At 39.9% G+C, this 27,702-nt stretch overlaps 1 protein-coding gene across 2 annotated transcripts; it reads right to left on the bottom strand.

The window, feature by feature from the left end:
* Positions 1-3,495: 3,495 nt before the first annotated feature.
* On the bottom strand, positions 3,496-27,138 carry LOC138963187 (tumor susceptibility gene 101 protein-like). 2 transcript variants are annotated; one of them, XM_070335226.1, is made up of 11 exons: positions 26,768-27,138; positions 24,261-24,345; positions 23,054-23,119; positions 21,793-21,956; positions 20,276-20,408; positions 19,449-19,742; positions 17,124-17,251; positions 15,033-15,125; positions 13,785-13,918; positions 12,711-12,813; positions 3,496-11,015 (listed from the first exon to the last, which is right to left on the bottom strand). In XM_070335226.1, exons 1-11 carry the CDS (start codon positions 26,807-26,809, stop codon positions 10,926-10,928), a joined length of 1,332 nt encoding a protein of 443 aa, XP_070191327.1. In that variant the 5' UTR covers positions 26,810-27,138; the 3' UTR covers positions 3,496-10,925. The 2 variants fall into 2 exon arrangements, with proteins under 2 accessions (XP_070191327.1, XP_070191326.1); XM_070335225.1 differs by having other exon boundaries at positions 19,440-19,742; positions 26,768-27,137.
* Between the last annotated feature and the right edge of the window lie 564 nt (positions 27,139-27,702).

The raw sequence follows: 27,702 nt of genomic DNA, 5'->3' as shown, positions 1-27,702 counted from the left end.
CACTACTACATGTACTATTACCATTCAAACTTGCGGTAATCCTCGGCTGTATGCAATATCTAGTTTATGATTGTTGTGAGGTGTTCTTGCCAAAATGTGTCTTTTAATTGTTAGCATTAAAATCGTGTACAAACTCAGTTTTCTGCTCATATATTACATAAACAGTTGTATCGCTTTTGAAGTTTGTTTGGGTTTATTTTTTCTTTCTGTCTTCACAGTTTTAATCTTAACTTAGGCAAATGTAGGTTTTCCAGTGATTAAAATACGCACGGGAACAAAATCAGAGGTGCAAGGGAACAATGTAGGATGATAATGCGGCTTTAAGTTTAACTAGGGCCTATTCATTTACATCCTTTTTATCATTTAAAACATGTTCCAGCTAACAGAGAGAAACACGCACAAAGGTTACTTCAAATTGCTGTTTCACAAACACAAAGAGTAAGGAAAGGTCCATTAAATCCAGAACTGCAGTACCATAGACCTATAATAGATATAGGTCCCTGTGCAGTACCAATGAACACAAGTAATCCTTACTTTACCACACACAAAAGATCCGTCGGTGCGAATAACAGACCGATCAAACACAACCAAAGTAAGTCACTTTCTCTCCACTTTAACCACCACATTCAGGGCCGGACTAGGCGAAGAGGAGGGGGGGGGGGGGTTGCCAGTGGTGGCCCAGGGGGATGCCCCCCCTGGAAAAGGGGCGGATCAGTTCATTTTATGGGTGTTTTTTTTCAAAAGTATATTGTGAAGATATGGGTGTGAAGGCGCAAAGCGCCGAGCCGACGGCGCGAAGCGCCTAGCTTGCTAGGGGGGTCCGGGGGCATGCCCCCCCGGAAAATTTTGAAAAAAAGGATGCAAAATGGTGCAATCTGGTGCATTCTGAGGATGATCATTACCAGTTTCAGGCAGCAGATTTTGTCACTGATTAATACCCCAAAAATTGAAACTCAATGTAAAATAAAGAAATGCATACCTCATTCAATATTTTTATTTTTTGGCTGGGGGGGGTCCGGAAACCCTAGAACCCCCCCCCCCCCTCGTTGTGGGGGTCAGGGGGCGAAGCCCCCTGAAGCTGATGGGTAGGTCATATTATGAGATAGGAAAATGGTCGCTCCTTGCATGAAACGGCATAAAATAAGCAATAATAAAAAAAAATTAAATAAGTAAGGTACATGTTTAGGCTAGGGGGGGGTTGCGCAACCCCCATAACCCCCCCCCCCCCCGGTAGTCCGGCCCTGACATTTCCATCAAAAGGAGAAACTTCCCACAACAAGAAATTCCTCCGAGGTAGGAAAAACACACCCGTCCTTACCATTCTCACTGCCACCAACTGAGAAGGTTATTTCCCTTTGACCATTAATATGTCCCTCTATAAGTCCTTGTAGAATCTTAATCCACCAATAACTCCCTAACCGTGTGTTTGACTGGTCCCAATTTTTGTAAGGACCGTCTAAGGAATGTATAGAACCTGTTCACCAAGTTTGGTGACGATCGGTCCGTTCATTCTTGAGATCTATATGCGAACACAAACACACAAACAAACAAACAAACACATCGACCGAATCCTATACACACCCCTATAGCGGGGGTGTAAAAATTACCAGATCATAAATCCATACCCACGCTGATATTTTGTTCTGCAAGGCTGGACTCCATTAATTGGCTAAAGCCCCATGGCTAACAACCAGAGGCGCGGCCACAACGAAGCAAACCGTATCCACTTCCACAGCTGTTGGCAATATTAATCCTCAACCTGAACCATCCAGATACACTCAATTCATGGCGCCTCCGAGCAAGAATATGGACCCAGGAACTCTGAATCCTTGTCACAGTTTACGCTGAAGAAATCCAGAGTCTAACATCACACCCTTTGAAAAACAAGTGCATGATTTTACTAAAGGCTAAGGCTTAGAATCGAAGTGGGAAGGTTGAACAAACAAGAAATTCCTCCGAGGTAGGAAAAACACCCCCGTCCTTACCATTCTCACTGCCACCAACTGAGAAGGCACTGCTAACAAGTGTGGTTAAAATAAGTTGATTGAGTGGACTAAGAGACAGGCGGAGAAAAAGACAAATCAATATAACTCTTTCTGTAACACCTACTGACCGCATACAGAAAACAAAAGATCCCGAAAAAAAAAAATCGGTTTGCGCTGCGCGCTGAGAGCAGGTATTGAAATATCTCATCGACCAGATTTTGTCCGGGGTGTATCTGCCGCTTCGCCGGGTAGCAAGTAGAGCCGAATACCCGGCTTAAGTGGCGCACTGTACGCCGGCTTCGAACCATGGACCCGTCAAGCTTCGGTCCCTTCCAGACTCGTGGAATGGGAACAGCACGAACATGATTCAGGGGCCATAATGCCATTCCTGATCATATCATGTCGAGTCCCATACTTGTCGACGACGCCCTAGGTACCACATCACAAACAGAACTGTGCAATACACAGGTGTTTTCTACAGACACACTCAAACACACACACACACAGAAGCCGTATATATATATATCTATATCTATTGTATAAATATATAGAGATAGATGAGAGTGTATTTTTCGCGTGGCTATAAATTGATTCGACCTTTGCACTTTTACAGTGAGGATAATTTACGGGTTCAATTTACGTTCTGGACACTGCGGTGACCTTCTAAAAATAGTAACAGAACGCCGGGAATATCCGAAGGGAATATAGTGCACCATACGAAGGAAGGGAGGTAAACGCTGAAAACATGGCGAAGATAAGGAAGAGTTATGCCGTAGTTGATCCCCCAAAAAACCCAAAATCCACCAATAACTCCCTAACCGTGTGTTTGACTGGTCCCAATTTTTGTAAGGACCGTCTCAGGAATGTATAGAACCTGTTCATCAAGTTTGGTGACGATCGGTCCGTTCAGTCGTGAGATCTACTTGCGAACATAAACAAACACATCGAGTGAAACCTATACACACCCCTATACCGGGGGTGTAAAAATCCGAACGCGTTGTGCTGGACTTGTATTAGCCTTTTAGGCATATGCTTGCATGGAGACGTTTCTGGTCATTTGGCATTGCGGGGTACTGTGCGGACACTATATACTAGCAATTAAAACTATACTAGCACATGTATGCACTCCTACACTTGAAAAGCCTATGAAAAGGATCAGTCCTCGGGAAAGCAGGGTGAAAGGTACTTTGATTTAAGCCAGCGTAACAAGAGATTAGCGGACGGTGCAAGCTACTACTGAGCTTCAGGCTTAATTGTTTGCCGGCCAGCTCCGGGCAACAACCCGTTTGACCGCGGTCATCAAATCTTACTTGACCGAGGAGGAAAGTGTGTAATAAAAGCCTCTGGCATCCCTTGAAATCGCTCTGTGTTTGGTGGAACTTTTATTACAGTCATGTTGCTCCTCTCTCTTTCTCTCTCCCAGACATACACACACACACATTCTCTCTCCATCTCTTCTCAAACTTAATTCACACAACCAAACAACAACAAAATAACCAAAACATCCAGCTATTTTTGGGTGTGTTTATTGTTGGTGCATGCTCGATGATGAAGTATGGATGGTGGTTAAAAGAGGCGTACCATACAATTGCACGCACGACCATACACAACACTATTGTCACGCACGACCATACACAACACTATTGTCACGCACGACCATACACAACACTATTGTCACGCACGACCATACACAACACTATTGTCATGCACGACCATACACAACACTATTGTCACGCATGACCATACACAACACTATTGTCACGCACGACCATACACAACACTATTGTCACGCACGACCATACACAACACTATTGTCACGCACGACCATACACAACACTATTGTCACGCACGACCATACACAACACTATTGTCACGCACGACCATACACAACACTATTGTCACGCACGACCATACACAACACTATTGTCACGCACGACCATACACAACACTATTGTCACGCACGACCATACACAACACTATTGTCACATTTGCAACACAGACTTCACAAATACACTGACACAAACCAACAAGGACATACATGAACAAGCTGACAACACTATTGTCACATTTGCAACACAGACTTCACAAATACACTGACACAGGCCAACAAGGACATACATGAACAAGCTGACAACACTATTGTCACATTTGCAACACAGACTTCACAAATACACTGACACAGGCCAACAAGGACATCCATGAACAAGCTGACAACAGACAAGCAAATTTTACACTCAAGCCTGCTAGAAGAAAATACTTCAGACCACTGCGAAGGTTACATTTTTGTTTGTACCCACAGATACCGTATAACAATAAAAATTTATTGTATTTCACTGTTTATTTTTTTGCAAAATAATGAGGAAATACCCTTTCTGACAATCTGTCTCTTTCCACTTCTCTGTCTTATTTCATTTTTCATTTCATTTTCATTACTTTATTATATGTAACTAAATTCATCTGAGTTAGATGCTAAAAAAACAGGTCGTCCGATCAGAAGCAAGGTAGAATTCTCCATTCTATCTTTTCAAAAGCCTGAAAGCTCCTTATTGAAATTAAACACATTCACAAAATAAACTTGTGCTCATGTTTCCAGGTAACCAAAATAATCAAAAAATGAAGGAAATAAAAAAACTCACTAGATATTCACAAGTGTGTAATAAATCATAAATTAGCAGTGTAAATTTAATTATATGAAAAGCACCTACATAAGTTCTAATACAGCGCTACAGCCTGAAAAAAACCTCCCTACAGGAAAAGGACACACAGTAAAAAACAGAAACAAAAAAAGATAGAATAAAAGAAAACAAACAAAATCCAAGAAGGCAAACCAAATCGTGATACATGAAGCTTAAAAGATGTACATGTACATTTTTCTGGCAAAAAAGCGAGAAGAAAAAAAATGGACTTGGTATCTAACAATGCCCTTTGCATTCTGTTCAAAAGCCTACACTATGAAATGCTAAAAAACTGTGACCATGCATAAACAATTTTAAGTCGTAAACAGAATAAACTATACTTGCATAAATATAACTGAATAAACGATGTACAGATATATATAAAAACAATTTAACAAACGACTTATAAAAAACAAAACAATAAGCAATCATTTTCTCCCACAAAACAGTCAAACTGCAACCCACACATGTCTCTTCTTATTCTGGCATACCCAATCCATTCATAACCAGACATACACCCATCCATTTGCATTGTTATTGACAATGATATGGGTTATTCTCCACAGCTGTGTACCATTTTGTGACATGCATTTTCAGTTCTTTAAAATGATTATAACGTATATTAAATGGCAACTAGAATGTATTCTTTTTATTTTTTTCAGTAATACACAAGTAAGATAATGATACAGACATGCAACAAAAAACAGTATATATTTTCTTCTGTTGTATGGTTAGTGTTCAAATCCATGTCACAACCTTTGGTTTCCATGTTACGAAGGTGATGTACTTTGAAACCCTTGTAATTTACTGAAACTAGACAATCAAAATGTGGAAGTATTTCAAATGTTGTCTCTGCAGACCAAACATATATATATACATGTATATGGAACCAGTATTTATTAATAAAAATCAATTTGTATGGTTAAAATGACTCGATTAAGTAAGAAAATATCACCTTCGTAACATGGTTTCCACTGGTAAACAGCTCTGGAGAATAACCCATATTATATTACAATGAGAGATCTACAGAAACCCATATGACACCTATAAATACCAGATTCCCAGAATTAAAAGTCACATTTAAAGGCATAGGAAACAAATGACCCATCGTTCCCTAAAATGATACAGAGGTGGTGGAGCACTGGATTTGTGATCGGAAGGTCGCAGGTTCGAATTCGGGCCGGGACAGACACGGGTCAACTTTATGTGCAGACCCAGAGACGGAAGCCATGTTCCACCCCCGTGTCACCACAATGGCACGTTAAAGACCTTGGTCATTCTACCATAAGTGCAGGTGGCTGAATACACCTAAACACGCAGACACCTGGGTAGCGCGACTCCGTTGCTGCTAGCTTTCCACTGGGAGGAAGCGACCCGAATTTCCCAGCGATGGGACAATAAAGTAATGAAAAGAAAAGAAAAGAAATTAATTAGAGGACACTAGCTAAAGGTTTGAGAGCTAGCTGTACAGGCGATCTTCAGCAAACTCATGGAAAACTTCCCACAGGCAGACCCCAACTGCGCTAGAAAGACGTCTGCAAGAGAGACCCGAAGGCCTTGAACATCAAACTGTGAACACCTGGGAAACTGCAGGTGCAGAACAATCAGAGTGGAGACAGAGCAGAAAGGCCTCTCCCAGTTAAAAGAGACACTCACCAAGCAGTCCGAGACAGAGACAAAAAACAAAAAGCCAGACTGACAGACTGATGTCACAATTCAGCTGCGATTAGTACAGGAGGAAGATTGTCACTCGGCTTGTCAAGCCATACCCTAAGCTGCAGGAGAACTATTGAGAACACTGCAGGAGAACTATCGAGAAAGCGCAAAATCTGCAGTGTCCTGAAATTGTTCAATGCCTGCTACATGTACTAGCAAAAAGTGTCCTAAGAAAGCAAGCACCCTTTCCCGTCCGGTTTATTTTGCTGAAGTTAGACCAAGGGACTATTTTTTGGGGGGGTGGGGGTGGGGGTGGGGGTGGAGGTGGGGGTTTGTTTGTTTGTTTGTTTGCTTAACGCCCAGCCGACCACGAAGGGCCATATCAGGGCGGTGCTGCTTTGACATTTAACGTGCGCCACACACAAGACAGAAGTCGCAGCACAGGCTTCATGTCTCACCCAGTCACATTATTCTGACACCGGACCAACCAGTCCTAGCACTAACCCCATAACCCCATAATGCCAGGCGGAGCAGCCACTAGATTGCCAATTTTAAAGTCTTAGGTGTGACCCGGCCGGGGTTCAGGGGGTGGGGGTGGGATCAATCAATCAATATGAGGCTTATATCGCGCGTATTCCGTGGGTACAGTTCTAAGCGCAGGGATTTTTTCTCTCACTGAAGGAGCCTCACATTACAGACACCACTGTGTGTGTACTGTGAGGGTCCCTTGAACTAGAGGACACCTTGAAAGAGAGAACACTTTCCCTTGGCCTAACAAAAGTGTCCACTGTTTTGCAAGGACATATGCGAGGAAAGGACAGCTTCCGTCAGAATCTTCTATTGATAGGTGTCTTCTTTTGCAGGTACGATCTTTATGCAAAGAACAAGATAAAAAGGAAAATCTCCTTGTTCTTTCCACTAATAATAATAATAATAATAATACGAGAATTTATAACGCGCACATATCTCACCACAAGGCGACTCAAGTCTCTTCTTTCTATTCATTTCATACAAAGGTTTACTGCTTGTTCGGTCATAGTCTGTATCTTTAAAAAAAAAAAATAAAAGTGAAGAAACTAGTTTGTAAGGGGTCTGTCTGAACAAGAGTGGAGATTATGAATCAAAGATGTATGCTGGATATTCAAGACAGAAACATGATCTCACTTTTGTGAATGAATGAGTCAGATAGCATGATCATTATGTACAGACGTTCAGCATACATCAACATATTATTACAGACACCAAACATTTCAACAGAAAATGAAGATACAAGAAAACAATATTTTTCACAAAAGCAAGACTACTTCTCACAAAAGCAATGTTTTGCTTCACACATGTTATCATAATGGCATAATGTAAGCCAGTGACGCAGAAGAGAGAGAAAAACTATAACACAGCAAAAACACTGATTCAGGTTTTATTGACATAAGTTTTGACACCACTGACACCAAACTTTTTCATCATGCATCATAAAAAAACCCACAGACATGTACTTCGAGTGTTACATGTACATGTACTTGAAAACAAAAAGTTCATGAGGCATACATTCGCTCAAACAAATTCATGTCACATGACAAGAGAAATCAAAGACCAGGAACTGGTAAAAATGCATCTTTGGAAAATCACAATGGAATTAGTTTGTAGACAATTACTAGCGGTACTTTGTTAGGACATGCACCAAAATTAAAAAAAATAAGCAAATAAAATGAAACACAAAACAAAACAAAATTATAAAAATAAATAAAACAAAATTAGAAGCGAGAAAAAATCCTTTTTCAGTTTCTGAAGAGTTTCAAATTATAAGAGAAAGCTAGTGTGGATAATGTGCTTAGTAATTCAGGGGTGTTAAGTTAAACAGGAAAACGAATCTTGTTGGAAAGCAGACTTAAAATGACCCAAAAAATACACGACAAAATCAAACACACAAAAAAACAACCAACTATACCACCTGAACAATAACACACACACACACACACACATTACAGTGAGACAAGAAAACAACTGTAAAAAGAGCAAGGAACACAGAGACACAAAAGGACAGATGACCACCAAATGATTTTGAAGTTGGGAGATAACATTCATTTAAAAAATCAAAAGAATCAAGCCATGCCTGGGCTAAAACAATTTAGCCTCAATGATGCACCAAGGCATTCATGTCTGATACACACACATCAACAACAAGAAAATACCCACAGATTAAAACAATAAGCCGTTTGTATTCAGGGAGAGAAAATTGACAATAAAGTACAAACACAACAGGGTGACACTCAAAATTCCACATACACATTCTTATAGAGTTGCATCAATACAAACAGATAACATTCGAATCTGGCAACAACTTCTTGATGATATCATGCTTTTAATTACTATAAAAGTGAACATGAACCTGTGCCGCTGCAGTCGACCATAACCATACATCTTAGAACAACTGGTATGAGTAGAATAGTTTTCATAAAGTTACATCTTGTTTTTTGTTCATTTATAAACGAACAATGGCCTTGATAATTTCAAATTTAACAAATAGTCCCCTCCCCCTTTCTCCCTGCGATCGTTATACATGTACATGGACTGTACAAGACACAAACAAAGTAATTAAAGATTCAAAGTTCTGTGAATATTCGCTTTGATCAGTCCAGCATGACGATTTACAAGAACTTAAAAACTGATGACTAAAATGTAAAACGACTAGACTACTTAATAGACGACTTTTGGAAATAACACCTTCGGGTTTGTAGCAATGTAGGTGTTGTGGAAATAACACCTTCGGGTTTGTAGCAATGTAGCTGTTGTGGAAGAGTGACCTTTTCTTGCAAAACCTCCGACAAACAAAGGATGGACAAATCACTAGCGAGGGGTCTGTCGGAAACACATGACAGACCTCTCGCTAGTGATTGGTCTATTTTTTGTTTGTCAGAGGTTTTGCAAAGAAAAGGTCACTCTCCCACAACCCACACAAACCTGACAGAGTTATTTTCAAAATTCGTCTATTACTACTGATCAGAGAAAACTATCTCATGCAAACTACATACAAAAAATTGAGATTTTTAAGAAAGCAATTTCAAGTTTCACAAATTCAACACAAATTGCCACTGGCAACAAAAATACACATGTCCATCAATCAAACACTAAAATTATGACAACATGGTATGCATCAATCATTTTGACACGTGAAGAACATGCACAAGCCTTCACTAGTGCTTCATGTATTGTATAAAACTAAACCCTTGAAAGACATTTAAAATAATTTACATATATACAAGTTAGATGTTACGAAATATACAAGCATTTATTTTCATATTAGGTTCCTCTCATTTGTGTGAGAGTTGAGGGTACAGATCAACCGTATCCATAATTTTTTGGATAGTAAGGTATCCAGAAGCTTCTGGATAGTAAGAGCAAAATGTGAGAACAGAATTACAAATAGAGAGAGAACAGAACTATTTAAGTGAGAAGACCACAAGATTAGGCAAAAAAAAAAAAAAAAAAGTCTGTTTACGGTAACATAGGCAAAAAAATAGGGTCGGTAGGTCGGGATTTGTTTCCTCCCCAACCCCGCCCCCCCCCCATATTTTTAAGTTATTTTGCCAAAATACAAAGACTTTTTTTTCATTATTTTTTTATTTTATTTTTTATTTTCTTCTTCCCAAATGCAAAAAAAAAAGTCTAGGGTAGCGCGAAAAAATAGGGTCGGTCGGGATACTGTAAACAGACTATTTTTTGTTGTTGGCCTTATTGTAAATCTAGTCTACCCAATGAGTAAGCATATCTTGGCCACGCCTACTGCAGTATGTTGTGATTGAATAATTCCACAAGCTCTCCCCTATTGATACATTGTATTTAGTTGAGCACTCTAATACATCTTCACTAAAACATTGGAATAAAATATTATAGGCCTGTGCATGACTTTTTGCACATGTGTGTATATGCTTATTTGTGTATGTTTTTTCAAGAGAGAGAGGGGAAGAGATGGCAAGAGAGAGAGAGAGAGAGAGAGAGAGAGAGACAGAGACAGAGAGAGAGAGAGAAAGAGACAGAGAGAGACAGACAGACACAGAGAGAGACAGAGAGAGAGAGAGAGAGAGAGACAGAGACAGACACAGAGAGAGACAGAGATCCACAGAGAGAGAGAGAGACAGAGAGACAGAGACAGACAGAGAGAGAGACAGAGAAAGAGAGAGAGAGAGAGAGAGAGAGACACAGAGACAGAGAGAGAGACAGACACAGAGAGAGACAGAGATAGACAGAGACAGAGAGGATGAAAATGCAGAAGAGGACAGAAAAGAAATAATAGTAACCAAATGTACACTCTATCCTAAAAAAAAATACCCAGATACCACCAGTGGCTCCTTATTTTACATCACTCATTTGCATAATAATAATAATAATAATAATAATAATAATTATCATAATAATTATAATAATCACATCCAATGCTAATACGTTGTACTACACTTTACCAATACCATCCAGCAATAATTTATTCCTATCACTTGGCAACACTGTGCAGCGAACATGTGAATGATGGCAGAGAAAAAAAGCACTGTAGTGATTTGTATGGTTCACTTTGTTGTTGTTGTTGCATTATCTGTCGTCGAACTGTGTTGTTTTGCTAAACCAGGGGCGGGAGGCCTGCCTTTTCCCGGCACTTCTGAATCAGGGCGCGCTGCATGAACTGTTTCCGTGACAACTCTCGAACTCGCTGCAACAGAAAAACAATCCGGAAATTAATTTTCAATTCAAAGTGTTCTCACACAATCTATGATTAACATTTGAACAACATGCCCACATCATGCACACACATATGCTCATACACACACACACACGCATCCATCCATGCATTTTGTTTGTTTGTTTGCTGAACGCCCAGTCGACCACTCCATGCATGCATGGACATGCACACAATCATACACACTCACAGACATACACACCCACACACTATCAGGTATACACACATTGCTAACATTAGTAAAGCTGTCACTGATAGCATATTGGTCTAACTCAACCCCCTGGAATTGATAACATGCTCTCAAACACATAAACACACAAACTAAACAAGTGGAGGGAGGAGAGGGTTCACATCCTGCGCATGAGGAGGAAATGTAGGTCCATCATGCAGGATCCCACACACCCGGCTGGTCATCTCTTCCAGCCTCTGCTCTCGGGGCGTAGGCTCAGAACCCTCAGATGCCGTACGGCAAGACTCAGAAACAGTTTCTACCCCCAGGCTGTCCTGGCTTTTAATAACCGGTAAATGAACTCTACAGATTGTGACACGTTTTAGGATGTTCTAGGAGTATGCTTTTAGTAGCTGACATTACATACTGTGATCTATAGAGTGGGTTTTAGTATGGTGACACCACTGTGACGCGATGAAGCCAGACTATGTTTTAGCAGCTGGTTATATTACCGGAATACACATCTAGTATGTTTTAGCAGATTTAGTCGTTCTTTAACCACTGTGATGTGTTGGAAGAGTTTATTTTATGTGCTGTTTTAGAGGTACATTTTATCAGTTCTTACAGTAGTTGATAGTGTGGGGGGGGGGGGGGGGGATCCTATCTTATTCTGCGTACTTTTATTGTGGGACGGCGGGGGGAGGGGAGGGGGGGGGGATGTATGTTACCAGTGCGGGAACAGGGGTTGGAGAGGGGGGGGGGGGGGAGTGGTGGTGGGGGGGTCCTAGGGGTTCCGATAGCTCTTAGAGTTTCATAGTTTTCACCATTTCTGTATAGTGTATGTATTAGTTACTGTGATACCAAATTGTCTTACCCATGTATGTATGATGCTATGCGCCAGTGATGTATGAATGCTATTTATTTTTGTTTTTATCACACAGCAAGCTGCTTTCCTCGTGTATTTTTTATGTTCATTCATGTATTGTACACTTGGCAATAAATTATCTATCTATCTATCTAAAATATAAGCAAAGGACAAAGAGTGAGTGTCATCAGAGCCCCTCATTGTTTATGCTTGTTTTCTCCAATCCCACATACCATCCCTACTCACATCCTTTTCACTGTTCTCTCTCTCTCTCTCTGACACAGACACACGGACAGAGAGACACAGAGACAGTTGGACTATTTTCTCAGAGAGAAGAACATCTTGTAAATAGTGCATGGCAGAAAAGAGTATTTTATGTGAAGTTGACACGATGTGAACGCGGTATAATGTAGAAAGTGTGTGTGTGTGTGTGTGTGTGTGTGTGTGTGTGTGTGTGTGTGTGTGTGTGTGTGTTGTGTGTGTGTGTGTGTGTGTGTGTGTGTGTACGCAGTTCAGTGAGCACTCTGTTTGGTTGTTGTGTTTGAATGTATTATGTATTGAATGAACTCAAACCAAGCAACATTCCTGTGTACTGCACGTGGTTGTAATACAATCTTATGTCTTATGTCTTTACCTTCAAGAAGACTTCAAGCTCAATGACGTTCTTCCTCAAGGCCTCTCCGAGATAGTAGATTGCATCTTCAATGGCCTGCTCTTCTGCAAAGGCATCTAGTAACCTGTAACACAGAGAAAGGTGATTTACCATTTTGAGTGACAATCATAAAAAGAACTGAAGCAAAAACAGTGAAAGGGAACAGACAATAGACCTCTTGTGAGGGTGAAGCAGAGAAAGCTTAGGCCAAAAAAAAAATAGGTGTGGTTACGGTAACATAGCCAAACAAAATAGGGTAGGAAGGAAGGCAATCACTTTTTTTTTTTTTACATTTTTTTCTAATGTGTACAAATTAAACCTACTTGACAGGGAAATAAGTGTGCGACTCGGGCGCTTTCGCTTTCATTGCATTTTCTGCACTCGTTTTCTTGTGTTTTTTGTTTTGTTTTGACAAATGTAATAAAAAGTTATAGGGTCGGCCCCTAAAAATAGGGTAGGTCGGGTTACCGTAACCACACCTATTTTTTTTTTTAGGCCTTAACAAGTTTACGAACACAAAAGATTACTGCACAAAGGAAATAACAACCGCTGTATAATGCCCTTTGAATTGCAGCAAGATGATTCCTCCCCTGGAAATTATTTTCTCAGTTTTGTGCTAATTGTTTTACAAATTACATTTAATGTAAGGCCAAATGAAAATATATGTTGGTGAAGGGTAACGTGACCCAAAAAGATAGGGTCGGTAGATCGGCTTTAATTTTTTTTTTTTTTTTTTTAAAGATTTAGTCAAGTTTAAAGGAGGTTACTTCCCTTAGTCTTGGTTTGGTTCGCAAAATGTGCCAAAAGTTTTTGAGTTTTTTGAGAAATAAAAAAAAAGTTTTAGGGTCGGCGGGAAAAAATAGTGTTGGTCGGGTTACCCTAAACCAACATATATTTTTGTTTGGCCTAATGACTTTTTATTGAATTTTATAAACTAAATTGTTCCGGCAGTCAAGGCGTTAAACTTAAAGTCCTGAAATAGCGACTCCCAGCATTGCCATGTACCCAAGTGACAGTCCCAAAGGTTGAATGGTGAGCAAGAAGAAGAGCACTCACTGTCTGTAGAGAGGTGTTGTCGTGACGACGGCCTCGTCGATTTCCAAATTGTCCGTCTGTTCCATCTTCTGCAAGGCGTCCTTCACCTCGTCATTCTTTGTCCGCAGTAGGATGATGTTGCTTTCTATGCTGATCTGTAATCAACAGCAGACATGTATGAGATGGAATCTACATGTAAAAACTAACTTGTCTTCTCAGAAGTACCTGTAAGATCAGTTTGTGGATGTTCAAGAGATTCGTGACAAACAATACAGCGCAGAAACTCTGAAGGTTTTATTCCAGGATGGTCCCCAACACAAGATTTTTTTTTAAAGGAGATCAAGATTTTTAACAAGATTTGAAGTAACAAATATGAAAGTTATGACATTTTAGAACCTTCTTTTTACAACGATAGACCTGATTGTCAATAGTTTTAAGCATGGAGCGTGCCATGTAAACTGAGAAAAGAAACAAACTTGCATCGGTCTCGAATAGCAACATCAGCTGAAGGTACGATAAAATAAAATAACCAAAAATAAATATATGTTGGTTTAGGGTAAGATCAGGCCCCTTTCATAGACAATGCTTGTTTATTGCTGACACTAAATCTACATGTACAAGCTCACTATTCTGTAAAAAACCCACTAAAAGCCAGGTGCTGATTTCTATGCTAACCTGTAATAGGCAGCTGAAAGGTATAAGAAGGAAAGCCATTTACATGTGCAAACTGACTAGTCTGTATCAAAACCAGGATTGGGTGTTGCTTCTATGCTCATCTGCAATAAGCAGCTGAGAGGTATGTGACTGAATCGACATGTGCAAATTTACTAGTCTGCATCAAAACCAGGATTGGGTGTTGCTATCTATACTCATCTGCAATAAGCAGCTGAGAGGTATGTGACTGAATCGACATGTGCAAATTTACTAGTCTGCATCAAAACCAGGATTGGGTGTTGCTATCTATACTCATCTGCAATAAGCAGCTGAGAGGTATGTGACTGAATCGACATGTGCAAACTGACTAGTCTGCGTCAAAACAAGGAGCTGGATGTTACTTTCTACACATAACTCTGTGAAGCAAGAAACAACCTTGAAACAGAATCTATGTACATGAATTCAAAGTCTTTTCCATTCAACATGCTAATTTGGACATTGAAGATGCAAAAAGTAATTTAGCAATTACAGAGAGAGGACAAATATTGTGTTAATTTTCAGCTGGGGAATACAAAAGTAGACTGTTATTGTAGGCAATAACATTCAACCACAAACCTTTTCCTGTTCAAGATCTTTAACCATCTTTTCCAGTTTATCCTTGCCTTTGGTCAGGTCTGCTTCGGTCTTCTTCAGTACGTCCATTTCCGCCTGTCACAAAAACAATATATGAATGAACAAGCTAAACACCAAATTTAAGCTAAATCAACCCATAAACACCGGAGATATAAGTGCGGACAGAAGGACAGGAAAACAAACAAACAAACAGACACAGTAAAACCGATACCATCCCAAATATAGGGGGGGGGGGTAACAATGCCAACCATGACATTATCTTATCTGCCACAGCCTTTGTCGGTGTGTCAACTGCTGCCTGTCATGTAAAAGAATGAATGTTACAATGTAAGTTGAGCCAAGCAATGCCTTGACCATATCACTCAAACTTTCCAAATGTTCACTCTTTTTGCTTATTCTGTTGTCCCTTCTCTACTTTCCTCTCTTTCTTTCTCTCTCTTTTTACATTTAGTCAAGTTTTGACTAAATGTTTTAACATAGAGGGGGAATCGAGACGAGGGTCGTGGTGTATGTGTGTGTGTGTGTGTGTGTGTGTGTGTGTGTGTGTGTGTAGAGCGATTCAGAGTAAACTACCGGACCGATCTTTATGAAATTTGACATGAGAGTTCCTGGGTATGATATCCCCGGATGTTTTTTTTCATTTTTTCGATAAATGTCTTTGATGACGTCATATCCGGCTTTTTGTAAAAGTTGAGGCGGCACTGTCACACCCTCATTTTTCAATCAAATTGATTGAAATTTTGGCCAAGCAATCTTCGACGAAGGCCGGACTTTGGTATTGCATTTCAGCTTGGTGGCTTAAAAATTAATTAATGACTTTGGTCATTAAAAATCTAAAAATTGTAAAAAAACAATTTTTTTTATAAAATGATCCAAATTTACGTTCATCTTATTCTTCATCATTTTCTGATTCCGAAAACATATAAATATGTTGTATTTGGATTAAAAACAAGCTCTGAAAATTAAAAAAATAAAAATTATGATCAAAGTTAAATTTTCGAAATCAATTTAAAAACACTTTCATCTCATTCCTTGTCGGTTCCTGATTCCAAAAACATATAGATATGACATGTTTGGATTAAAAACACGCTCAGAAAGTTAAAACGAAGAGAGGTACAGAAAAGCGTGCTATCCTTCTCAGCGCAACTACTACCCCGCTCTTCTTGTCAATTTCACTGCCTTTGCCATGAGCGGTGGACTGACGATGCTACGAGTATACGGTCTTGTTGAAAAATTGCATTGCGTTCAGTTTCATTCTGTGAGTTCGACAGCTTGACTAAATGTTGTATTTTCGCCTTACGCGACTTGTTCTACACTTCTTCACACATCAAACATCAATTCAGATGTGGATGGAGCAGCGAGTACAGAGACGGGGCGGTGTGAGAGCACAACGGGACAAGGAACAGGGGTTAGGACAGCAAACAAAAACAAAAACAAAAACCAACCCATCAATTATGCCAAATACATGTACCAGTTAGCAATGAATTTTAAGAGCATTTTAGAGCATATATCATAGCTAACGATGCTTTTCTCCATTTTCATCAGTGTCCAGTGGATCAGTAAAAACTCAACAGGTGGTTGCTGACAGCAACAGCAAGCTACAACAATAGTACAGTGGAATCTGTCTATAACAAGCACCCAAGGGACTTACCAAAAGTAGTCTTTACAGACAGGAGGTCTTTACAGACAGGGGGTCTTTACAGACAGGTGTTCTTTACAGACAGGTAGTCTTTACAGACAGGAGGTCTTTACAGACAGGGGGTCTTTACAGACAGGAGGTCTTTACAGACAGGGGGTCTTTACAGACAGGTGTTTTTTACAGACAGGTAGTCTTTACAGACAGGTGTTCTTTACAGACAGGTGGTCTCTATAGAAAGGTGAATTATAGAGAGAACAGATCCATCGGGGACACTTTGGGGTGGTCCTTTTGGACAGGAGGTCGTTCTCAAGAGGTGGTCAACTGTAACAATAATTCTCCACGACTCTAAGCCAAAACATTTGCAAGGAGATATTCAAAGATAAACGCACAATCATGAAGTGTGTGATAAACAAAACAAAAAGTATCAGTCCTACCTGAGCCTGGGCGAAGAACTCTCTGAGTTTCCGTTTCATTTTGTCCTCCACGGCAGACAGTAGTGACGCTCTCAAGTGCTCCTCTGTCACTGTGCCCGTGTTGGGCTGAACTGTTGATGTGTTGGTCGCTGCAATTGAAATCAAACACTTTTCATTTATCAAACAAATTTAAACCTAAATCTAAACAACAAAATGACTTTGGGTGCGACAAACAAAGTTGGAACAAAACAAACAAATCTGTACTCACCAATACTAGGACAGCACACACAACAGGGGTGTACCTTAACTCTTTTTGCTACCGGCCAGGGGGGCCGGTAAGTCAAAAATTGAACCGGCCCCCCAAAATCCCAACCGACCCCCAAACGGCCGGGATTTCTTACAACCGCCCCAGTGGCTCGTCGCGTGCTAACCACATACACAAAAGATGTACATTCATACTTATTATGCATACATGTGGATTTGCACTACTAATAACTACCACAAACACACACAAAATTTGATGACTAAAATCGAAAATTTTAATATAATGAAAATTAACCTTGTTTTAATAAAGAATTTAAAATAAAAGCCGCCACAAAGAAACAAGAAATCAAAACAACATTCACACCCTGTCACACAATCACACACTAAACCTCACTAAAAGTTACCCCCTTTATGTACCCCCTACCACACAATTTACAAAGTAATTTACTATGGAACTTTACTTACCACATAAACACACACTTTAAACAAGAGAGTAAATCAGCAATTTTTTTTAATTTAAATTATGTTTTTTGTTGGGTAAAACCAAGTATAACAAGCTGACTAAAAATGTTTTTGAAGTTGCTTTCTTGTTTTGTTTCTTTTTCTTTATGTGTGTGTTATTAATATTACTGTTAGATCAAGCAGAAGTATAAAAGTTGCATACCAGCCAAATTTACCACAGCTTGTCATAAATAATCAAAAGCATTATATTTCATTTCTATTTCCTAATGAAAACAAACAGATGTTCAGATTTCCTGATCCTAGAATTGTTTACAGGTCATCTTTATGCTTTTGATTCAGAAGAGTTGCAGAGTTGCACCCCTTATCCTATTGTTGAAGGTCTGTCTTTTCTTCTTTATCACATATATTGGATCGTTTTTTTGTGTTACTTCCTTAGTTGAAGGGAAATAATTGACAGCAGTAGTCCTGTCACTACTTGTACTTAGTTGGTCAGCAAAGCTGGTGTTAACATATTTTAGAAAACGGTCTTAATGAGTATCCCTGCAGTCAATGACCTATACATTTCCCAGGAACTGCATCAGTGGTACATAGCAGGCACATCAAAGGAAAAATACAGAGGGGGAATATGTTTGCTCTGGATGGGCGGTCAGATCAAAGGCAGATGCATTGTAAAAGCTGGTTGGCCTTGAGACCTGGGTCAATGACAGGTACTTGCAATCTGAACACAGCTGCCTGTCGAGACACTGACCTTCTTACCCGGGGTCAATGACCGAGTTTTTATCCGAGAGGAAACTGTTTTACAACATGAGAAAGTCTCTGAAGGATTGGTCAGCATAAGAGAGTGGGTGAAGTGAATAGCACAAAGAGGGGGGAGGGTGGTAGCTATTTTGACTGCTGATGCAATTGCCAGCCGCTCCTGGCACTGGAGGGGTGATGACACGGTCAAGTGAGGCGGAGGGGGGTAGCTGTCTAGCCAATGTGTCTGGCCTTGATTGGTGATAGTCCTGAGTCCTTCGCCGGCCGTTCCGATTAACTACGTTGCCAAACGACTTTCTGCTTCAGGAAAATTTGAACCCGCCCGGCAGGCGATTTCAGAGGAATTTCGAACCCGCCGGGGGGGGGGGGGGGGGGGGGGGGGGGGGGGGGGGGGGGGGGTGGTGGCAATCGGGCGACTGCCAATATTCAGCCCTGACACAAACATGTAAAAATGTTCGCCTAGGCTTCAAATTTAAACCAATTACTTAAATAAATTTGGCATACTTGAGTGACAAAAATGAACTCAGATTTGAACCACTAACAAACCCTCACCCAGTTAGACCTGAAAAATAACACAACAGCAGTGTGTAGTTGTCTTTTTGCTTTGCATTTGGTTTTTTTTAGGCAAGAAAAACACTAGTGTTTTTTAATTCGTAGTTTCTACCGAGCATCATTTCATGATTCTTTGATGGATGTACTGAACTTTTAGTTTTGTAGCATGAATTATAACACGATCTTTCATAAATTGAGTATGTTTGCACTGTAAAGCTCTTCGACAGGCCTGAAAGTGGCAAGTAGAAACAGCCCAACAAAAAATACCATCATCATATCATTATTATCAACATCGCTACCAACCTGCGCTACCTTGGGTGCCGGCAAAAGAAGTCTGAGGGGAAGGGTAGGGAGGGTTGGCCCCGTACCCCCCATACGGCGCGGGAAACTGGTTGGAGGACTGGGTGGGAGGGAAATTCCCTGAAGAGGCGGGATACCCGCCGGTGGCTGGGTACCCGAAACTGTTGGAGGTGGGTGGATACCCGGGGGCTGCAGGGTAGGCGGAAGGATACTGCTGGGGGTACCCCCCTGAACCTGGGTATGAGGGGTACGGCGCTTGCCCTGTGTGTCCTGGCGCTGGCATTCCTGGCATTGGCATGGATTGGGCTGAAATCAATTGATGAGAGATGAACGTGAAAATTATCCCCAGAAATCGGCGTATGCTGCCTGAACGGCGGGGTAAAAACGGTCATTCAGGTAAAAATCCACTCGTGCAAAAACATGAGTGAACGCGGGAATTTCATACCATGAACGAAGAAGAAGAAGAAGAAGAAGAAGAAGAAGAAGAAGAAGAAGAAGAAGTTGAAAATGCGCAAGCACCTTCATTTCTTTTCTTTTTTTTTTAACTTTGTGTGGTCCTGTGTTTTGGGGTCATTTTGATTTTGTGTGTGTGTGTGCTCTGTACGAATGCAAACAGGCACTTTGTACACTTATTTTCAGTTATTACACTCTGTAGGGTTCAAAGATTGTAATAGCCAAAACTGAGACGGATAGGGGTCAAAGGGTTCAAACAGCAAATACTACACAGTGTAGGCCTATGAAAACAAGCAGTTGTTTGGTTTAAACGAGTCTGTATTCAATTTAAGTATTTTGACATATATATACAATATTTGACATTGAGGATCACTTCATACACTTACCAGGGCCTGTTGGGTAGGGGGTGTGTGAAGAGTTGGGAGGGGGAGGTCTGGCCGGCACCTTGGAAAACACAGGACACTCCTCCCCGAAGGTGACCGCCAGAATCTGTATCAGTCCCATCAGGTCCGATTTAGGCTGCAACAACAACAAAAAACACTACTGTAAATAATGAAACTCATTGCTTACTTTGTCATTATTCATGATCTCATTTGTCAATGTGTGTGTGCTTTGTGACAACTAGTTAAAAGAGTACACCTTTAGAGCTTTTAATTGCTGTGGTTCATTCTTGCTTCATAAACAGTTAAACATATCCCTGCATTATCTGCATACTTTCCCACAAACATTTGCATTTGTCCATCAACCAACACATTTTAGAGGGTGACTTTTTGTAAATTTCAGAATTAAATACCTGAAGCTGAACATGTTACAGGGTTTCAACTGTAACTACTTCTAGACACTTGTCTTCCATGAAGTTTAACTTCGGCAAAATCCTGATTTAAGTTTTAACCCTGTGAGAGGTTCCCTGTCACTCTGAACAAATCTCAAAATGTTCATTCTTTTTTCTCTATGTGACATCACATCTACGGGGTTAATTATGGAGTATGCCTATTACCTGTTGCATAACTCATACATTTCATCATGTGCGTGCACGTGTGTGTGTGTGTGTGCTAATGTACATCGCTGTGAGCTTCAGCAAGAAGAGGCGATTCAAAGTGTTCATTATTCCAACGAAGCAGGAGGTATCCCACGAACGCTATACTGACTTCGACTTGAGGCGTGTTCTTGTCGATTACACATGATAAAGAAGCATTCTCAATGTATGTGTGTGTATGAGTGTGTGTGTGTATGTGCGTATGAGTGTGTGTTTCGTGTGAATGAGTGAGTAAGTGTATGTGTGTGTGCGCACGCATGTGTGTAACTTGGGGTGTGTGTGTGAGAGGGATGGATGGCCGACTTGTCCTTCGCTGGGGGTATTCAGTGCCTTAAGCGGTTGATGACTGTGCCATAGGCATTGCACTTCTCCTTTTATTTTACTAGCAGTTAAGCCCGGCTTCGCCCGGATGTAAGCGGAGACCCATAGCAATTTAAGACGCTCGCTATCCCATTATTATCAGCTTTACCTCCCTTGTTTCGATGAAAACAAAAAGTAAGAGTTACCCCCCTTAGCTTCTAGCCATTGCCGGAACTATTTAGTTACTTTTTCTTTCTTCATTTCTTTCCCTCATAGGAGCAATAGAGTCTGTAATATCACTGGCATTATGTGCTTGCTACAGGTGAACAGTAGGCACTGGACTGGTCTTGCACTAAATAGACTGTATGCAATAAATGGGAGGTCCATAATCTGAGAAAGGAAATAATGAATCAAGAAACTAAAACCAAGATGCACATCTGCGGCTCCTAGGGAGTGTGCACGCACACAACCTTGTTCCTGCCTCTTGCCATCTCAGAGGTATGGCGACCACAAACAGACAGACACACACACACTTACATCCATTCTATATATAGTAGATTAGCTCACCCATCGCCACTCGCGCAGGTATGGCATGTCGACCTTGCCATTCATGTCGACGTAGCGGCCAGACTTGATCTGCATGGTGCTGGTGGGGCGAACGTACACCATGGGTGGATTGTAGGGGTGGCTGTCCATGATCCACAGCTGTAGTGGGATGTTGTATGTGTTTCCTGCATAAACAAACCACAATCGTCACCATAGAAAAACAAGAATGTAATAAATGGAACGTTGAATCATGAATGTGTTTCCTGGATAAAAAAAACGTACATTATTAATACAGTGAAAGCTCTGTTTAGAGACCCTTCATTTTAAGACTTTCTCTGCTACACGATTTCATTGATGTTTTCTTCATAGTGTCACTCAATTTATCTCTCTGTAAAAACATAAACTTTTCAGACCCTAAAAGAAGATGTAAAACGGGTACTACTGTAGCACCAGTTATACAGCGCATACTTGATACTGCTAAAAAAAAATTAAAAAAAACCATTATAATAATACAATGGAACCCCTATGTTAAGACGCCCTTATTTAAGACTTCCTTGCTTTTCAGATTTGTTCATCTTTCTTTATTTATTTATTTGGTGTTTAACGTCGTTTTCAACCATTCAAGGTTATATCGAGACGGGGGAAGGGGGGAGATGGGATAGGGGAAAGGGGGGAGATGAGATAGAGCCACTTGTTAATTGTTTCTTGTTCACAAAAGCACTAATCAAAAAATTGCTCCAGGGGCTTGCAACGTAGTACAATATATGACCTTACTGGGAGAATGCAAGTTTCCAGTACAAAGGACGTAACATTTCTTACATACTGCTTGACTAAAATCTTTACAAACATTGACTATATTCTATACAAGAAACACTTAACAAGGGTAAAAGGAGAAACAGAACCTGTTAGTCGCCTCTTTCGACATGCTGGTTAGCATCGGGTAAATTCTTTCTCGTCCCAACCAATATGGGACTCCCCCTAACCCGCGGGGGGTAGATTTGTTCATGACATCAGTAAATTTACATCCATTTACATCTACTTTAGTATTCCCGCTGCTTATTGGTGGTCTAAATGTAGAAGACAGGTTCTACACAACACATGTTTTTTCTTTAAATTAACTCGTATTGTGTTTTCTATTTCTTTATGAACATGTATACAAACCACCAGAAGTAACAGAAATACATAACTGAACATAGTTGTTTTAAAAAGTATCGAGCAAATGTGTTTACTATGTCAGACATGCTGTACTCATACTGTGACTTAAAGTTAAAACCTGCCTTACCTTTGTATGGGACAGGGATGGTGCCCTCAAGCTGTACCAAGTGCTGCGTTCTTCCATCATTGAACACTGAAACGCAGGTTGAAACACAGGTAACATCAGTTAATATTGCTCAGCTACAATTGAACCTGTCCTGGCGACCACCTCTTGATGACAACCATGCAGCTCATTACTTGTGATACACCTTTTCATCAGGACCACCTGTCTATACAAGTATAATTATATAACACAGATGACATTTGGTTGGTTCCTTGGACGGTCGTTAGAGACAGGTCCGATGTTATTTTTGAAGATACCTTCCTTTCAATGTAAATTGTAAACAATCACGCGTAACACCAAAGATCTGTCCTGAATTTTGTTTACTTGGAATAAAAGCATCTATCAAGTTTAACATTAAAGTTAACTTGGACACGAGCAGAGTATAAAATCAATAGTCTAGCTGTCCTCTGTACAGAATAAGACTAGGCATTTTTTGCTGAATTACTTTCGCAGATAATGGCACATGATGGTAACTTCTTCTTCTTCTTCTGCGTTCGTGGGCTGAAACTCCCACGTACACTCGTGTTTTTTGCACGAGTGGAATTTTACGTGTATGACCGTTTTTTACCCTGCCATACGCCGTTTTCGGAGGATCCATGATGGTAACAAAATGAATTGAATACACCACAAAATCCCAATGTGCACAGAAAACATGCAGCCAGAATGTTGATCTTTGGTATACATGAATACAAACTGAAGGATGCTCAATGTAAAAGCCTGGGCGGACCCATACTGATTTACAATGTGGGTTGTACAAGAAGGAAAGAGCCTCTAACATAAACTAATCTTCCAGCTATTCAAACAATTCCAAGCATGTTCATCATGTATGCATGTGACATCATCAGATGACATTTTGAAAACTACAACCAAGAGTTTTGTCACTGAACTTGAAAATAAAATACAGGTAACTAAATTCAATGGCGGTCACTGTCACTATCAATATAATCTTTATTAGTAATCGCAACCACAAATAATGTAAACAGTTAATATCTAATTACTCATTTACTGGTTCATCAGTACCAAATAAAAAAAATATAAAAAAAATCGACTGATGGTGAGATCTATACATAATGTAATAACAAGAGATCTTTACATTTGTGCTATCTTTGTCATGGTGAGTGAAGATCTCTTTTCTTGCTAACACTACATGTAAAACATTCTTTCTATTTACCAAATGGTTCTAAAGATGGCCGCAAGTCTTTGTACTGAGCAAGCGACGTTGTAATATCCCGTCTTGCAAGGTCTGGATTCTTGTACTGAAAAGCCACAGAAATAAATTAATATGTGAACAAATATAATGAGCCTGTGCCAGAACGTGTTGTGTGTTACATAAGTCAAGTTTTAGCATCATTCACAATATTTTTTCATGTTTCCAAGTAGACATTATATATATGCAAAACATATCTGGAATAAAATCTTTAACTTTAAGTAAAGTGCTTTCTTCCATGCTTAAAATGGAACAAAACCTTCAAATCGACGTGGATTTCCAGGTTTTGAAAGTGGGACATTTTAGGCATGAAAACCACGATGCCGTTTTCTCACACTTATACTGATTCAAACTTTTTTTTTTCTTTTTGAGTGTTATAAAAGAGTGTTAAATTTGTTTATTTTGTTGTTGTATGGCAACTAAAAAAGAATGATCTTTTAAAATGTGTTTTCGTTCGTTGTTATCAATCGCAACTTGTGATGTCCAATTAGCTGCTGTGGGAAACAGATCGTCTGCTACAAGCACCAACAACTTCTGTCTGAATACACGTTCTGTGGCAAGTTCTTTGTCGGTAAACATTGGAAATAATTGTATAAACAGATGTTTGGCACCTGCATTTCATTTGTTTGGGAACAGCAGTGTTTCTATGTCAGGATGTTACGTTCGACCGATGGCTGAGTGTGGAAAAACTTTAAAAAAACTTCACATTCGGTTCACATGCAAAGGAGACTCCTGCATAACCGACAGTTTCTTCCGGTGACATTGTTCAGCAAATGGCGCATTCTGGCAAACACGTTGGGTGAATTTGATTCATGTCAAGAAATCTAGATGAGTTACGTTCGACTGTGATGTAACAATCCACTGTCGGTTTGTTTGTTTTTGCAATAATTATCGTTATCATAACAAAACAAAATGTCACTATCTTGTAAAACAATTCCTGAAGATTCCGAATCTGGTAGTGATTTTTTTCTGCGAAACAGCCTTGGGCAGGTAAGACGGTTATAGTAAACCAAGTAAATAAATCTAACACGCGCATGAACGAGCTTTTCAATGGCGTTTTTGAAGCCTGCGAATGTTGTGTTTACAAATCATTTCGGGGGCACCTTTTAATCTATATAATCTATACATACAAACAAACAAAATACATGGAACGAAAGCTAAAAGGCTGGACAGTGGACTGTTAGCTGTTGTTTTGACTTCTACAAATCTAGCAGGTCTTTAAGTTTAATGCAAGAAAGTCTCAAACATTGCCTTTTTTCAAGCAAGCGTACATGACAGAGAGTATCCAAGAAATGAGGTAACCCCATATGTCAGAATAAAGAACAGGCCTTGCTCTTTTGAATGATATATGATTTGGCACTGTACACAAAATTTTAGACCTGCCCCTGAGGTGATTTTTCAATAATCCTGTTGAAAAGGGCACCCTATTTTGGCGGTAAAACACACCAAAATGCAGTTAATGTCTAGCCTTTGTCGTATGTTCGAAGCAGTACAGCTCAGCGATGCTATTGACTTACAACCACAAATAATTATATGCATGCACATTAATAAGTAACGCATCATGATATAGTGATGCTTTTCATTCATTTGTCTACACAAAATAATGTTTTATTTATCATTTCTAAAGCTAAAAATGTCAGTTACTGAAGTTAGGATCACGATCAAAATCACAGTATTTTCTGCAAAGTTGCTTTGACTGATACTAGGTATACTATAAACGCTGATTTCTCAAAAATGGTGTACAAAGTTATCTTTCTACGACCTGATTCACAAACAAGAAACACTACTGTTTCCAGTGGTAGGCTTTGCAAAATCTAATGTAGTAATAATCTATTTGATTTTGATTATTTCACTTTCCTCGGGTATGTCCCACTTTTTAGCACCACCTTTTGGCACAGGCTCATATAATATATATTACAGATGAAAACAAAACAGATACGATTAAGAACCTTTAGGATGAAGTTACTTGCTACTAATGTACTAGCTAGGTTACTGTTACTGTGTTACTATTAGGTATAATACAAGTTTGAAACGTCCATTAATTCAATAATCGTTGAATGGGAAACATATTTGTTCTGTACTTCAGTCTTTATGTCTTACTCTTAGCAAGTTCTCAAACTGACATGTATCATACGAGTGTCAAAGAATCTTGAAGTTGAACTGAAGTGGAAACAAAAGTAGGTGCTTCCTGTTACTGTGTTAGCTATAGCTAGCTTTACAAAAGAACTCATTTTAGAAGCACTGTTACTAGTGTTAGTGTCACCGAATATAGACCAGAAAAGTATGCATGTTTGTATACAATAAAAAACAAATATATAGTTGTTGGTAAGTGCGTCATGAAAAAAGGAAACCACAGAAATTCTAGGAAAAGACATGATCAAAATGACGACTGATCAAGATTACGAGACAGGCTGGGGAGTCAGTCTGTCGTCAAAAACACATTCACAATCACAGAGACCTCGGGTACAAACCTTTGATACATAGCTTTTAAGCACGCCGTCGAAGTTTGTCATCTTAAACACACGTACTGCTGGTTAGCAATAACAAGAAAACCATAACATTCCTCCAAAACCCGTTAAAGTAATCGCTTTGAGCCGACAAAAAAACTGTTTTCAGAATGCAACCTTTCTTAGCAAATCGCCATATTGAACATTGAGCAATTTCAGTCTCCTTCACAGAAGAGCTCAATGAGAAAGCAAAAATAATCGTTTTTCGGCAATTCAGGCCATATAACCATGCAATCTACAACATATGCGACTTAAGTTGCACATCGACAAGATTGCATGAAGTTTTTTGCCCTAATTTGTGAAGAATGTTATCATTTCCTACTAGAGTTATTTTCGTGCACACATCTGACGTCACCACGAGAGGGGATTTCCCTCACGGTGTCATGTGTACACATCTATTTTTAGAAATTAATTTGAGCCTGACCAGCTGATTGTGCATCATCATTCTCAGGGCCACGTTTACTTTACCTGCGCAAAATTGCGTTTTACTTCGTGTGTTTACTTAAGTGCGTCTTAGTGTCTGGCTGAAAATGTACATGGGTTACATTTGACAGAAAAGAGGTGGCTGTAAGAGAAGGGTATACAAATGCAAATGTCTCAGTGTTCACTTCATCAAGGCGAGTGGGTGTACTAAAAGGCAAAAAGGGTGAACACACAAGAAAAACAAACTTCAGCGATGGAAAGGGGGAAAACAAACACACATTTGCCCGCTGTGTTGTCAAAGTGGTTTTTAAAGTACCATTGTTCTTGTTTTCTGATTGAGTGCTGTGTCTAGAGGACTGACGAGCTTTGTTAATTTTGAAATTTGTTCAAAACATATTTTGCAATGCAAAATTGCAATGAATACTGCTGGGGGGGGGGGGGGGGGGGGACTCGTTAGTCTTCTTAACTGAAGCCCC

The sequence above is a fragment of the Littorina saxatilis genome, linkage group LG3 (assembly GCF_037325665.1).
Source record: "Littorina saxatilis isolate snail1 linkage group LG3, US_GU_Lsax_2.0, whole genome shotgun sequence".
Lineage (NCBI taxonomy): Eukaryota > Metazoa > Mollusca > Gastropoda > Littorinimorpha > Littorinidae > Littorina > Littorina saxatilis.
The sequence above is the reverse complement of the archived record's forward strand: the minus strand, read 5'-3'. Positions and strand labels throughout refer to the sequence as shown.